A 16,804-nucleotide genomic window follows, 5' to 3' on the forward strand; every position below is an offset into this window, starting at 1 on the left:
GAGATTGTGTAGAAACAAAATACTTTTCCATTGTCGTTCCTTAGCATTCCTAAGACTATTAAGTTTCTTTAATAATCCGTGGGATCATTCTGACAAAACGTCAGACTTTTCCTAATAAAACCTAATACATCTTCTATAAACCTGATGTTGTCTTTAATTAAGGTGTCCCTTTCTTAAAAGATATCATGCTGAAACCCTATTATTTCAGACCAAATCGATATGTCACTTAAATGTTTAGGTAAATACAATAATATGAAGCAGAACTAAAGCTTTCTAAAAACCATTCTATTGTGAAGTCTTCCATTTACTGTAATTTGAACGAGATTAATTTGTCCGGGAAAATGTCACAATATATTGGTTCTGTAATGACTTCCACATAAGACGATTAAACAAAATAAATGTGTAAAGAGGAGACAAAACATTCTAAAGATTTAGTTTTATTTCAGAATCCATTGCGTTTTATAAAAAGAAAATTTGCTGCGAAAATTGTGATAATTATTCTAGATGAGATCACGCGGTGTGAAACCATTCTCAATGCTAAGTTAACTTCAGATAAGTGATATAACGACTGCTAACAAATTGAAAATTAACGAATTCAAACTTGTCATTTACATCCTTCATGTTAAAGTTTTACGGTTTAATTGTATAGTTGTTGTATAGCAAACCATAAAATTTCTTGTATATCCTTTTCTGGTTAAAAGCAGGAAATTCCAAATTCATTGAGGCTTACATGAGTCTATTCCCAAAGGACAAGATTAAAACAGATATTAAACATCCTACAGAGATTAAAATGAAACACATGTGAAAAGTACGCATTAATTGTAATAGGTTATCGAGCATTTACTGTTTTATTTGCTTTCAATGTTTAAGCAAAGCTATCTTGCCTTTAATAACCTCTAATCAAAATTAGTTTCTATTATAAACGTTAAGTCCTTCATCCAAATCAATTTTATAGAAATCAATTGAAGCGTTGCTAAAATTGCACGTACAATAACTTGTGACTCAATCAGAGAAATTGCACACAATTAAAAATGTACCCGCGATACAACTAAGTCCCCTATCGTGCTTCATACCTCTAGACGCCGTAGACCTAATGTTACATTATAAGTTGACTAATATAGGGGGAGGGTCAATATAGAGCAATGTCATTTATTGTAAATACAGAGACACATTGCGATTGCCTTTTCGTTGTTTAAAATCGGTATGTTACTATAATATATATAATTACATGTATGCTATTATAGAAATGACAGAATTCATCATTAAATACTACAATTTTAAACTAGGAAATTACTACCTTTAAGTCTGTCAATCAGTCAAAATGTATATAATAATCATCTCATCCGAATTCATAAACTCATACAAATTATTGAAATGTATCTGGTATTTCCAAAACTAAACGAGACTTACCTTGGTAAAAGTTGAAGTTCAGTTGGAATTTAACGTAGTCATCTTTAGTTGTAGGGATCAGATGAGATGTTCGTGCGCATGTGTAGCTTCAGTCTTCAAAGTCGAAGGGTTTGTGCATACAAAAGTACTAAGTACAACATCACAAAAAAGAGGGAGGGATATCGGGAGGGCATCTGATCCCTACAACTAAAGATGACTACGTTAAATTCCAACTGAACTTCAACTTTTACCAAGGTAAGTCTCGTTTAGTTTTGGAATTTAACTACGTCATCCCGTTTCCGGGACCAGATGAGACTTCAAAGAGCACAAGCCCTGAGATAAGTCAAAAAGTTATATTAAAAACCTCAAAAAAAAAACCAAATATATCCCTCCTATATACAAAGTTCATTTACAAATAAAGTTCTATGTACTCAGAACAGCTCTCTGAAAACGTTGTTCATCTGACTCGATCGGCTCCTTGTAGAATTTAGCAAAAGTCTTTTCACTGGTCCAACCAGCTCTTCGTAAAATACATTCCACAGGAATCAGATTATGGAAAGCCTTAGAAACAACTGCTGATCTAGCGCTATGCGAAGAATAAGATTTTAAATTAATTCCTGATTTTGACATCACAGTTTTGATCCATCTGCTAATTGTTTCTCTTGAAACGGCTTTAAACGGTTTCACATAACTTATAAAAAGTTTCTGACTATTACCACGAGCTTGAGCTGTTCTCATCAAATATTCTTTTAAAACAGTAAAAACACACAATCTCCTATCTGGAGGATAAGCAAAAAGTTCAACAAAATGTACATTAAACCCAGGTCTATTCTGTTTTAATAAACCTGAATAAAACAAAGTATAACTATCCTTTCCTTTAACTAAATTGTCTAAACATAGCAAAAACAACGACTGTGTCCTACAAGCCGTGGATAAAACAATTAACATTACTAACTTCAATGTTAAATCTTTCAACGAAATATACTTTACGGGAGATAACTTCCGTAAAAAATTAAAAACTTTAGATACGTCCCAAGTTTCACTATATCTAGGTTCTGAAGGTCGCAAATTATAAACACCTTTTAAAAATCTGATGATTGTAGCGTTAGAGCCAACTGTCACTCCATTAAACATTATTCCTAAGGCTGACAATGCAGATCTTGCACAATTTATCGTACTATAACTTAATCCTTTATCAAAAAGCACTGTTAAAAAATCTAAGACTTCATTTAAAGCTGGTTGAAGTGGATCAATTTTCCTTTTACTACAGAAACGGAACCATTGCTTGACATAAGTTGAGTATTGCTTTTTCGTACTGTCTCGCCAAGACGCCAAAATGATTTTGGAAGCCTTGTCTGAAATGCCTTGGTTTTCCAAATTTTTCCTGATAACCGACAAGCAAGAAACTTTAACTGATTGTGAAGAGGATGAATCTTTTCCGTTCCTGGAATGGACAGAAGTCTTTTCTTTCGAGGCAACATTTTTGGAAAGTCTATCAACATTTCTAGTAAAACTGGATACCATGCCTGAGTCGGCCATAATGGTACAATCATCAGAACCTCTGCACTGTCTTTCTGAACTTTCTGTAGACATCTACTAATTAGAGAAAAAGGGGGAAAAAGATAATAAAATACCTCATCAGACCATAAAATACTAAAAGCATTTACAAATACTGCCTCAGGGTCAGGTTTCCACGACGAGAAACTCTTAACTTGACAATTTAATCTAGAGGCAAATAAATCATGGTCTGGAGTACCCCAAATCTCCACTAATTTATGGAAAACTTGCTTATCAAGCATCCACTCTAAATGATCGTCAATTTTTCTTGATTCAACATCTGCAGCGTTATATTTACCAGGAATATGTTCTACTGAAATCCATATATTTCTTTCAATACACCAAACCCACAAAAGTTTGGTTATTTCATTCATTTGCTTGGATTTTATACCACCCATATTGTTAACATAAGCAATTGCACTAGAATTGTCACAAAAAATCTTCACATGTATATCTGAATAATTTTTACAAAAAGCCTTCAGAGTATAAGAAATGGCTAACAATTCCAGAACATTTATGTGATAAGTTTGCTCAACATCATTCCATCTTCCTTGAATTTTTTGGTCTTTAAATAAAGCACCCCAGCCTTTTAATGAGGCGTCAGTTGTCATAGAAAAATCTGGATTTTTCCTATTAATGACTCTTTTCTGACAATGTAAGTTTTCAACCCACCATTTTAAATCTGCTTTCATGGCAAATGTTATAGTCATATTTTGATCAAAATTCCCAAATGAAAATTTTAAAGCCTGAATCTTTTCAATTTCTAAATTTCTGTAATATAAATGACCAAAATCCACAGCTGAAAGAGTGGATATTAGCAAGCCTATAACATGGGCAACTAACCGTATACTAGCTACGTTTTTCTTGATCAGATTCTGACATTCTAATACAATTTTTTCTACTTTTTCTTTTGGCAACACAACTGTCATAGATACAGAATCAATAATATTGCCTAAAAAGACAATTTGTTTAGCAGGCTTGAACACAGATTTTCTTTCATGAATTATAAAACCAAGCCACTCCATTAAATCATTAGTATTTTGTACATTTTCTATGCACTCATCTTCAGTATCTCCAAGCAAAAGAGAGTCATCAATATAAGCTACATTCATATAACCAAATTGCCGTAAAGTTGCAAAAACAGGCTTCATTAACTTTGTAAAGATTCTAGGTGCTGATAGCAAACCATTTGGTAAACAGGTATATTGAAAAATAGTGTTTTTCCATATAAAACGTAATAGTTTCTGATGTTCCTCTGCTATAGGAACAGAATAATATGCATGACGCAAATCAATTGAACTGAAAAAACAATTTGGTTTCACCAATTTTAAAGCCATTTCAAAAGTGTCCATCTTGAAATGATGGGGAATAATAAATTTATTCAATTCTTTTAAATTAAGAATCACTCTATGCTCATTTGTATTTTTCTTTGGAACTGTAAAAATTGGAGATATATATTGATCTGTATCAAATTTAACTTCCACTATTACACCTAATTTTTTCAAATTTTCTATTTCGTCATTTATAATCTTTTCCTGGCCTTTATCAAAAATTCTTTGATATGGTGTGAGACTTTGAGTGGGTATTGAATTATCAATAAATTCAAGGTGACAGTGTTCAACTGTATCCAAAATAAATTTATCAGAAGTAATTTTTTGCCAGTTTTCAACATAATTTCAATCTACCTGCTGTAAAAGGTTTAATATCAGAGACACCCGCTAAACTTACCTGTTTAGCATAATTTACTTCCTCAGGAAACTTGGAACACCTCTCAAGTTTTTTGAACCACCTTGATCATTTGAATACTGGCCTCTACCGCCGTAACCACGGCCTCGACCACCTCTGTATCCACCACGACGAAACCCTGCACGGCCTCTACCAAAACCTCGTCCTCTACCAAAACTACCTCCTCGAGAAAAACCATTTCCTCTACCTCTTGCATTATTATTATTATTTAAATTTCGACCAAGTCTGTTCATGTCTTGAATTTCTTTCGACTTTTGATGGACATTGTCACCATAAAGCATGTCAGTGAAAGGAATTGAGGGTGAACTTAAATGATGATATTCAGGACTTAAATCAAATCTTTGATATTCCTTTCTTTTTATATTAGTCATCTTGTTATATTGTGACAGTAAAGCTATGGAATCAATCCCCAAATCTATGCAAGACTGCATTTCTTGTTGACAGTCGTCACCCAATTCAGATTTTAGTTTGCACAACATATTTAATAATTTTGTAATGTTACATGATGCTTTAACAACAGTCTCTTGATGTTGTTGTATGACCGAATCAAAAGATCTAGTTTGAGGAGAGAGTAAATCCCAAATGAGCTGATTTACTCTAGTCCTTGTAAGAGAAACACAATTCTCTGGTCTAGCTACTGATTTCATCAGTTCATTGTATTTTTCATCAGATATTCCCTCACGGAAAAATTCATTAACCGTGTCAGCTAAAGTGTCATCTACACTTGTATCAACATTATCTTTTGACCTATAAGCTTGAGCAGCAGCTTTAAAAACATTGTCACCCTCTTTGTCAACAGTTTTTTGTTTTTTAGCTGGAGGTTCTGCAACCTCAGTATCACCAACATGATCATTATTGTCATTATTATTTTCATCATAAACCTCAGGGTCTGCACCCTGGCTTTCATCGTAACCCTCAGGCTCAACGTAATACAATTCGTCGACCATCGACTTGAGAGACACAAAATCAGTTTTTTGGGAACTCTGTTCCTGTTGCATGTTCTTCAGAACTGAAAAAACCTCAGCTAAAGTGGGCTCTTTACTAGCTTCGCCAGTATTTTGACTCAGACCTTTAAGTCTTGAAGCAACAGTTCCGGCCTCGCCGGAGCTGACAATTTTTGCACCACTACTACAACCATTTGTATCGTCATTCTTTGAACGAGAATCATCACCGGATGATTTTCTTTTAGGATTTTTACCTTTTGCCTCATTTGAAGCACTTGAACCTTTCTTCAAGGATTTTGAATCAGTTTTCGAGAGCATGGCATCCGCCATTGTTTACACCAAAAAATATCAACTGCCGTAAAACGGTCTATTTATCGTAAATTTACAACAGAGTAAAATATAAAAAAAAAAATTAATATAAACAATAAACCCCTCGAGTTTATTTACATATTAAACAAAAAAAAAATAACTACCTCGTAGTTATTGTGATAAAATATTTCATTATAGAAGCTACAATTACAGACCACGTCTGCCTTCTATGAAATAAAGCTACGAACTGAAGCTACACATGCGCACGAACATCTCATCTGGTCCCGGAAACGGGATGACGTAGTTAAATTCAAAATAGAAACTTAATTTACTAGAAATAAATATATAATTATTTATCATATTCGATCCCGATTTATTCTATTGTTGAATTCAATACCATCTATCTCAGTGCAGCATATCGTTTGTTAAAAAAACACACGACAAGTTCAATACGTTGAAACCTTTTCTTTAAATCGTCTTTGAAATCATTATTATAATTATGAAAAAGTATCAGGGGACTATAAATGTTTTATAAAACTAGATAAATCGGTTTGTTCGGGTTTTATTTGTCTAGGTATACTAGTATTTAAGTTGTAAAATAGCATATTATAGTAATTCACGTCTTCTATACTATTTTTATCTGACTTATATACAATATTAACGTACATGCTAAGCTATTTCGATACCATTTTGTGGCATTAGTTATAGGTATAAAAAATGGTCATTTGTCTACTGACTTCCACAATAGGAACATGACCTGGTCTATTTAAAAATAAAATAAGAATTATCGGAATTATTACAGAAGAGACACCTACATGTATCCATCTACTGAGACTATAGGACGTGGATATAGACAACACATTTACTACACTAAATGCACATGCTTCAATCTCAGTTCACATTACTGATTACATGTACTTCAAATTTAACTAGTTGAATTTTACAGTTAAAGTATAAATTATAAGTATACCATAAATTACTTAAAACTTTTAATAAATTCTTTCATAGATACAAATATTTGATTAGTAAATTTGGCTGTACCTGTAGAAAACTTATTAAAAATGGTATTTCACATCCTAAATTTTACGGTAATATTGTACTTAAAGCGAGGATATCACTCAATGTGATCCATGTAAACTCATCGAACCTTTAAACAAACTTATAAGTAAGGGTTATCGTACCAATATTGTAATTAGATTTCTAAATATAGTTTACATTGGCACTAATATCGATGTTGTCATAGCGAACTAAAACATAACTAAATTGTATCTTCTTTTGAGGCGGGATGTATAGATACACAAGCACGTTATATTTTTTTTTTTATCTCTGAAGAAGTCGCTCCTCACTATCCTACTACCTGTCGAAACATTTAATTTTGGCATTGCACAAGTCATGTCTTTTCCGACTGTTCATGACGTTAAAATACAAAATCCCTTGAATGTGTTTTAGTTGATTTTAGTCTTTGATGCCTGATTTTTTGTATTAATTGTTTTTGGCTTTTATGTAGTTGTCAGTTACTGCGAGTACTCCCGAATCGTACTGCGAGTACTCCCGAATCGTATTTTCTTGTTAATTCGACCTGTTGATACCTTTTGTACTGTTTTTTTTTGTTATTTATATAAATATGGATCTTGTCTATATACTAGCTTTGATTATTAGGAATATCTACTATTTTTCACTCCTTCGTACTACATTTAGTTTAAACATATTTATTTCGAGTGGATTGGGAAACAAGTTTTGCAACTTATATTAATCCCTTTCCACTTTGCGGGTTCGAGTGCTGCCTTGAAGCGGCATTAGCCTACTCTTTTTCGAAATCTACAAGGGTGTCTTTAACGTGCAAGAGATATGGCTCTCTCTTAACACGGGTCAGCCATTTATCGTCCCCTTCCGACGGACTATCATCGTTTCCTTAAGACCATACTCGCAAATGGTGCCAAAGGAGAGCCGAAAATTTAGTTCCTGAAATTTTCATCCCGAACGGGAATCGAACCAGGAACCTTTGTGTTACATGTAGTAGTCCGATGCACTAACCAGTACACCACATTTGTATAAATTCAAGATTATTCTCCTTAAATCTGTACAGGGAAGTTTTAGCTACATGTAGCTCTAATTGTATAGTTTTTTGTTGATATTCACCCCAATTTGCAACTTGTGTTAAATTATGTATTTATATGACTTAACTTTCTTAAAATTCCTAATTACTGGAAGAATGTTATACACATAAGTAGTATACCTAAAACGACAAAGTTTTTTTTTCAAAAGTGATTATTTTCGAAGGGTTAAATATTTTGCGGTGGTGTTCTGCCATGGCTTTATTTTGACTTTTTTGTTTACTTTTTGGCCTTGAATGTTTTTCCCTAATATTTTATTAACTGTGAATTGCATTCAGGTATCGCAGAACAAATTTATTCGTTCATAGTGTGTTAATTTACGTGTTATGATTGAGTAAAGCCTTCCAATTGATATTTTATCGTGTGTTTTTTTTTATGTTGTGATGTTATGCTATTGTTTTCAGGAAAAAGGGAGAAGGTTTGGTACCATTAAAAAGTTTAATTCCGCTGCAAATGTTTGCACCTGTCCTAAGTCAGGAATCTGATGTGCAGTAGTTGTCGTTTGTTTATGTAATTTATACGTGTTTCTCGTTTGTTATATAAATTAGACCGGTGGTTTTTCCAGTTTGAATGCTTTTACACTAGTACTTCTGGGGCCCTTTATAGCTTTTTGTACGGTGTGAGCCGAGGCTTCGTGTAGAAGGCCGTACATTGACCTATAATGGTTTACTGTTATAAATTGTTATTAGGATGGAGAGTTGTCTCATTGGCACTCACACCACATCTTCCAATATATATATATATATATATATATATTTATAGTATTCTCATTTGGAAAAGGTCATTATCAAAAGTCTAATATTGCGGAATTGTATTAGGACATAAAGAGTTATTTCATTGCATATGAAAAACATGACTTTTTTATATGTTGTTATTGGCTTTGAACTAGCTGTTATTATATGCTAGTAATCTAAAATATATACTAAGTGTCTTCATTTTGTTGTGAAGATGTATAAATACCTTGTCACGTCCGATCTGTGTTTTGGTAACTTATCTGTCTGCTTTGTATCGACCTGATGATATAAATCCTCTTCGACTGCGTTTTATTGTTTGTTGTGCTATTGCATCACTATCCCTGGTAAGGAGAGCGTTGGGCGTTCACAAACATTTCTAACCCCGACAAATCATGTATGTGCCTGTTTCAAGTCGGGAGCCTCTTATTCAATGGTTGTCGTATGTTCATGTCTCATTTATTTCTTTCGTAAATTGGTGTGTCATATATTAGGTCGTTATAATTAGTTTTATCAATCGAATAGAGTCAAATTTTTTTATGTCGGTGAATTTTATAGCCAATTGTACTTTCTGGTTTTTTTTTATTGTTGAAAGACGAAAGATTACCTATAATTTCATCTAAAAACATCCTTTGAACTCTAATGATAGTTGTCTCATTAGTACTCATTAAACAATTCTTTCTTATTTTTATATCCTGAAAAGTTTAGGGATAAAGAAAAGTATTGATATTTGGAATTCTACCAACGGCTAGCTTTAGTCTATCTAGTGCCTGAGCGTTGGCATCAGTTTGACTGTGTGTGGTGTATAAATTTGTAGATGTGTCAGGTCAGATGAGTAGTTAAATTCTATTCTCATACAGCATATGAGCAGCGGTATCAAAAATTAAAAACTTTTAGACTTGTAACAATGATGGGTTTATATGTGGTTTGTGGCAAGGCAAACGTTTTGTCCCTATTGAATATACATTTATTTTACAATTCCAGTATAAATGTCCACCGGAATAACAGAACGAAAAGTTATTTTGTATAATATAGTTGGTATAATATGGAAAGCCAACGGGGTCAAAATTCTTATTTCGTAACATGTCAATGTCTAACTTGTAATCGGTTTTTTTGTAAGTTGTCGATTCGTAAATTGTCAATTTGTATATTTTTAAACTATTCTTATGCTCTTATATATTTAAAGGTTTAATGCGTTATCAGGAATTAAGAGAACTGCTCTTACAGAACAATACCGATCAACCTGTCTACATAAAAATACGACGAATACAGAACATAAAACAAGCACATGACGATCTCAAAGCTTTAGATTCACAAGAATTACGGTCTACGACCAAACAAATTTTAATTGATCTGGAGTCTGAGGAATCATATGCTGTAATTCTGCAGCAGGTATGTAGCTATAAATAAGGTGTACGACCAAATTTCTCTTTTTTTTCTCTCTAAACAGCATTGATTTGATTTTCCTCTAAGTTCAGTATTTTTGTGATTTTACTTTTTTTGTATAGCTTTTTGGGAATTTTAATTTGTTTTGCATTTAACCTTTGATTGTACGAGCTTCATGTGTTTCAACATATCCTCATAAGATAAAAAAAAAAACATCATACATCTATGGATTCGTCCATTAATGAACAATATCTTTAATGAGAACATTGTGGTTTACTACTCTGATTTTTTGTGTGTATTGATTAATTTGGGCATACATTCTTTTGGATCTCGAGTTGAAATGAATACTTCATTAAGACTTCGTCGTTGCTGCTAAATGGAATGAACACTAATGTAAATATGATCGCACTATTATAAAATATGAAGCAAATCCATCCTCTTGAACATATCTTAACGTTGAATAATTCTCGTGTATATAAGGAGGAATGACCTGTAGAACTGTGTAGTGCGCACAACGACATATAAGTACAGACACTTATGAAAAAAAAAAATACTGGATACATGTGTTATGCCATAGCGCATTTTTGAATATAAAAAATTTCAAATAAAAAAGAGAAAGTCATGAATGCATAAGAGTAGATGAGTGCCAATGACACTGAACTTTCAATCCAAGTCAAATTTTGTAAAAAGTAAACCATTTTAGTGTACTTAAACTTGGTGTCCACTTTTTTTCTTATGATTGATTACACGATACAAGAAGTCAAGGAAAAAGCTAAATGAACAACAAATATTAGTATTTGGGGAACATAATTATATAGCAACCAAGAGGACACGAGATGCGATGCATGGGTTTATATGGGGACTAAGTACCTAATGCTTTTACATGGTAAATACCTTTAAATACAACCAAGGGAGGACCTTAATTGGATACAAAAAAATGTAGTACAAGTGCCAATGAGACAACTCTCCTTCCAATTCAAGTCACAATTTAAAAAAGCAAAACATTATTATATTTCTTAAGTTGATATGTGAAAATGAAAATTTAATATGTTTACTTCTGTTTATATCACTGTTGTTGTTTCTTGTAGATACGAGAAGTTGGAATGAATAAACAAAATTATTCATACATTTTAGCAACGCAGGTAAGAGAGACTTCTAAAATTGTAAACTAAGCCAGATAAGTTGACAGTAAAAACAAAAGTCATAGAAAGAAGTATAATAAACAAACACTATATTGTATTATATACAGTCCGCCAATAGTTAAGCACCACCGAAATATAACTGGCAATATTTTTTATAACTATTGCGAAGAAAATATTAATGTTTGGTGTTATGAATTACCTTCAACATACCCTAAGAAAATCCATTACGACCAAAAAGATTGAACTCCCATAAAGCAGTCAAGCAACATCTTATCAAAGGTCATCTGCGCGTTTTCAAATACACTGTTTCTCCAGGTGGTCGTGTTAGTGTTCGTACATTGGTCAGTCGACTTCTCAGAGGCAACCGAAGAGCAAGTCTTGGTGTATAGAGACCTGTACTTACAGGTAGGCACTCTACCTTCAGGTTTTAATGGGATAATGACTATCTATGCTTGCACATAAGAAGCTGAGAAAACGCTCATTGTTCAGATGGTAATCAGTTTCTTTTACTGCCAGTAGACGCCATAATACGAATTTCGCTGGGAAACAAAACGGCCTATGACCAAAAACAATGTTTGCACAAAGACTGCATTCAATGCTGGTGTTGTTCCGGATCCAGTACGGGGTCGCTTCGTATACCCTTATAAGCTGGGTACGCATATTCTGCAGGGTAACATAAACGGACAGACATACAGAGATTTGGTGCCTTAAAACATTGTAGTCCCTCATTTTAATAATCCCCCACTTGCCTCTACATTGCCAAAACCCTTGTACATGGACGACAACGCTAGAACACATAGGGCAAGGATTTTAACCGAGTCCAAAGAGTAACAAGTCATTTACACTATTTTTTATCCTTCCATGTCCCCATACACAAACCCTATCAAACATGTCTGAGTTGCCATTGTCGTAAATCTCAATCACAGAGATCCACCTTCACAATATTTTGTCGATTTAAAAGTGGTATTTGTTGTTAAATGCAACAGATTTTCCTAAACTAAAGCTTGAAGGCTTTCACCGAGATCGATATGTCGTGTTATGAAACTGTACGGGAAGTGAGGCTGTTACACATGCTATTGACTCAAATATATATTGACATTAAATTTGCCGAACATACCAAAGCTTATGTGTAGAAAATTTTAATAATATTGGATGATCAATTGTTGTAAAAAAATTAAATCACAGTGAAACTTAAATTCTGTTTCTGAATTTTGTAATTTACACTATTTCTATGAACGGAAAACCTACATGCATAGAACCTCTATAAGTGACTAAAATTACATTTCTGGTTTGTTTATGGTATACATAATCAAAATTGCTATATGATTGTTTTCTTTTTTTAGTGGAATAATTGATTTTTTAAATTTGAAAAAAAATCTATGCAATAAAAATAGGTGGTGCTTAACTTTTGGCGGACTGTATACATGCATGTTGAAAATACATTAGTTCACAAAGAATTTGATAAACTGATGCGTGATGAACGTTTTGACAAATAAAAATCAGGACATGTAACATAAACGCTCAATGCATATTATGACACTTTTGATTTATAAAGAACATATTGATTAAATGCAATGTTTTCATTTCCAAGCGGCTCACTCATTTCAGTGTCATAATACAACCAACAAAACTACATGACAAATAACTAAATATATTATAAGGATTGCTTGTTGTTTGGTTGTCTTACGTCCAGTTGCAAATATTTCGTATATGAAGCTTAATGAAGGTATTGTATTAGTTATTTACAGCGATGAACAGCCGGATCTTTCGACTATGCTGGAAAAGGTGGTTTTAAATTACTAGATAGGGATAGAAATTTAGCCTTTCTACGGACTCCTCAAAATGATTTTTGCAAGAGTTCTTACCGTACGGAATACGTAGTACACTCTCTACACGAGACATCGGGTTTTAAGTCTTCATTCTGACTGGACGGGGTTAAGTATTTATACATCCCGCGCACAAAAACACATAGTTTTACATCCGGATGACAAAACCCAACCAATATAGAAAAAGTTAAATCGTAATGTAAAGAGAAAACAATTATGGCTTCATTCTACAAAATTGCCTTGATTTTTAAACAATCTTTTGATTTTTCAGTCATGGTTCAGACACGAAAAGAAAAACTATCACGATAAGCAATACAAGCGTTGTTTTTTTTGTTGTTTTTTTTTTTAGATTGTCAAACACTTTTTAGAACTTGACAAAGAGTAATTATCATACGTTATTTTTCTTTAAACCTGATATATGATTATCTTATTAATAGTTGTGGAGCAAGATTTTTAAAAAAACCGAATTACTTTAAACCGTGCGTGTGGCAATCATTTGATAATGTTAACAATATGTTATAATCAATTCCTTTATTTATCTTAACCATTAGGATAATTTGGGTCTTCAATTAAAATGTTATTGGTAATCTAAAAATGATTATTTTACACATTTGAATTAAAAATCCTTTATTGACGAATGATTAAAAAATAAAAATGTTTATTAGATTAAATGTTTTGCAAAATATTGGTCCCGTCTTAGGCCAAGTAAAATAGAATTTGTGGTTCTAGTAACATAAAAAAAAGTTGAGGAAGTTGGTGGTTTATATGTTTTTTTTACATTGAGTCTATGAGAGCTACGTTCTGACTTTAGCAATACTTAATTAAACATGCCAAAAACCTGTTTAGGGTAGGCTCAGTATATTATTAAGTCTAAAAGGTAGGGTAGATAGGGTAACTGGAACCACACAGTCATGTCTTTTTATTTGGTCTTATACAAATAAAATTGTAAATATTCCCATCCTTTGTCCTTGGATACGCAGGGGCGGATCCAGCGATTTTAAAAAGGGGGGTCCAACTATACGTTCCCATTGATCGGCAAAAAGGGGGGGTTCCAACCTCCGGAACATCCCCCCTGCATATATGCATGGATCCGCCAATGATACGTATGGATAGTTGTCCCACACCAATCCTCACCCCATTCCCCTATATTATGATAAATATGTCTGAATAAAATTTAAAGGAGATGGAAAGGGGAGAAGAAAACGACAAGACGACAACAACCAATCAACAAAAGTAGCTATGCAATATCTTGAGATCATCAAACAATCTGCAACAATAGAGACAGCTGCTTGTAAAATATATTAATACATTAAGTGTCGGATCTTAAATATCAGTTGTGAATAAATTTATACAATAAACAAATATCTGGCATTAAACAATAATGGTTTTCTAATTAGAAAAAAAAACATTTTATATATATCTCTTGCATCCGAACTGCTTTTTCTGAATTGCACATACGATATATCATCTGTGATATTTATTAGGACATTTTGAGTCTTCCAGTAGAAAAGTTTCGCCATGGTGGTGTACAGATCACAGGATTTCAGCTGGTAGATTATTCGACATACAAAGTACAACGGTTTATAGGCCAATGGAAAGCGCTACCAACATCTTTGTGGCCCGGGGCAGGGAGTAACAGAATAAGGGCAAGTAATTTTTAAAAATATTCTCTGAGACTCTAGTGGAGATACAAAAAGAGGGTCGAAAGATACCAGAAGGACAGTACTAGTCAAACTCACAGTTCTATAAAATAAACTGATAACGCCATGGATAAAAATGAAAAAGACAAAAATTAAAGACAAATGATAGTATACAAGACACAATTAAGAAAACTAAATACTAAGCAACACGAACCCCACCAAAAACTTGGGGTGATCTTAGGTGCTCCGGAAGGGTAGCAGATCCTGCTCCACATGTGGCTCGTTGTGTTGCTCATGTTATTACAAACCCGGTTAGGTCACATTCATGAAAAGATGTTGTTTTTTTACTAAACAAAAAAATCCGAACAATCACGTCAAATTATCCCCTAAACCAATTCATATGAATTAACTACGCATTCGAAGGAGCTTATATGGAACATACATTGTATTAATTGCAGAGGTCGTCTAGTAAGAATACTTTACAAATTGAAGACTACAGCAGCACTATAAATAATAAACTGAGTTATTGGTGGACTCAAACATAAACGTGTACTTCTAGTTAAAATTTGAAATAAATAAGTTAATTCCGACTGATTTTTGAAACAAATGAAAACAGCAATAGTTACTTTGCCATTTATTCACATAAATGCGTTTTTTTTTTTTAAATTTACCATCTGACATCAACACTTAACTCTAGATAAATATTCAAATACAATAGGTTGGTGCAGCTCTTTCTATTGATGCAGCAGTGATACTACAGGAAACGATTAAAGGGATGCTTGAAAGTGACCCTAATGTATTCAAAACAACATTTAGACGTGCTGATATTTACAACTTTAATACGACCAAAGGAATTCCTTGTTCTGGTGGCAGACCTTGGATGCATGGCCAAGAAATTATGAGAAGGATGAAATCGGTACCAACATTGCATTGATAACTTTTTAAATTCCACCCAAACATTTCATTGCTGTTTTATGTGAATAAAAGGAGATTTGAAATTACATATAGCTTCATTTAAAACAAATTGACATGAAAGTGAAATGAACTTAAATATCGTGTAATAATTTCATGATTGCTATACCAACAAACTAATGATATATATGGCCTAAAAATTTCAATAATATATCTATCATTTAGTATTTACACTTGTTCAAACATTGGTATAGTTTATTACAATTGCCAAGTTACATTTTAACTTCGGGGATTATCCCTAAAATTATCTTAACCTGGGTAAAGCATTGAAATTAGTGTTGCTTTCAAGCGTTATAGCCTTTTGAGAAAAAAACAACGTGTCTCTTACTTGTCATAATTGAAGAAAAAAAAAATTTGTCAAATCAGGTCTTCCGTCATTCAAAATAGACGTTAGCTTTGCTCATTGTTGAAGGCCGTACGGTGACCTATAGTTGTTAATGTTTGTGTCATTTTGGTCTTTTGTGGATAGTTGTCTCATTGGCAATCATACCACATCTTCTTTTTTATATTGACCAGTTGCAGAAAAATTGGCTACATCTAATATGTTAATGTGTAATATTGATTTCTATTTTAGATGGACTTTGATGGTTTAACAGGAAGGGTCACTTTTGACGAAAATGGTATGCGCAGACATTTTAATTTGGGAGTTTATCAAGTGTCCCTTGATTTTGGACCTACAAAGGTACTGATTTCTTCAGCTTTGCAATATTAACTCTTTTTGTTCATTTGAAATTCTCCGTTATGAGTTTTGATACGGAGATCGATATCCTGTACTGGAAACTGAAATCCAGAAGTTTTAATTGCAATTTACCGAGTAAATCTATGATTGCAAAATAGAGAACCAAAAAGTAGCTAACACAGACTTCTATTCATGGCACACACTGCTTTAGTATGATAAATACAAAACCATCAGCTACGTACTAAACAAGTTGTTTTCTTTAATAAAAAGAAATGCAATCGTAACCCAAATGTTTGTTTTTCATTGAATATTATATAATTATAGTGTAATAAAGATGTATTATTTTATATTATTTTTGTGGTACAAGAA

The 16,804-nt window shown here is 33.0% G+C and overlaps 2 protein-coding genes across 3 annotated transcripts in view; one reads left to right on the forward strand and one right to left on the reverse strand.

The window, feature by feature from the left end:
• Positions 1–16,804, forward strand: part of LOC134697656 (glutamate receptor 3-like) — a 48,646-nt gene that overhangs the window by 13,732 nt on the left and 18,110 nt on the right. The window contains exons 4-8 of the mRNA XM_063559940.1: positions 9,977–10,182; positions 11,265–11,318; positions 14,629–14,790; positions 15,503–15,700; positions 16,331–16,438. Coding sequence (XP_063416010.1) covers positions 9,977–10,182; positions 11,265–11,318; positions 14,629–14,790; positions 15,503–15,700; positions 16,331–16,438 — 728 coding nt within the window. The remainder of the gene's footprint in view (positions 1–9,976; positions 10,183–11,264; positions 11,319–14,628; positions 14,791–15,502; positions 15,701–16,330; positions 16,439–16,804) is intronic.
• Positions 1,802–4,787, reverse strand: LOC134696247 (uncharacterized). 2 transcript variants are annotated; one of them, XM_063557933.1, is made up of 2 exons: positions 4,675–4,787; positions 1,802–2,982 (listed from the first exon to the last, which is right to left on the reverse strand). In XM_063557933.1, the coding sequence occupies exon 2, from the start codon at positions 2,980–2,982 to the stop codon at positions 1,813–1,815; it is 1,170 nt and encodes a 389-aa protein (XP_063414003.1). In that variant the 5' UTR covers positions 4,675–4,787; the 3' UTR covers positions 1,802–1,812. The 2 variants fall into 2 exon arrangements, with proteins under 2 accessions (XP_063414003.1, XP_063414001.1); XM_063557931.1 differs by having other exon boundaries at positions 1,802–2,985.

This window comes from Mytilus trossulus, chromosome 14 (assembly GCF_036588685.1).
Source record: "Mytilus trossulus isolate FHL-02 chromosome 14, PNRI_Mtr1.1.1.hap1, whole genome shotgun sequence".
Lineage (NCBI taxonomy): Eukaryota > Metazoa > Mollusca > Bivalvia > Mytilida > Mytilidae > Mytilus > Mytilus trossulus.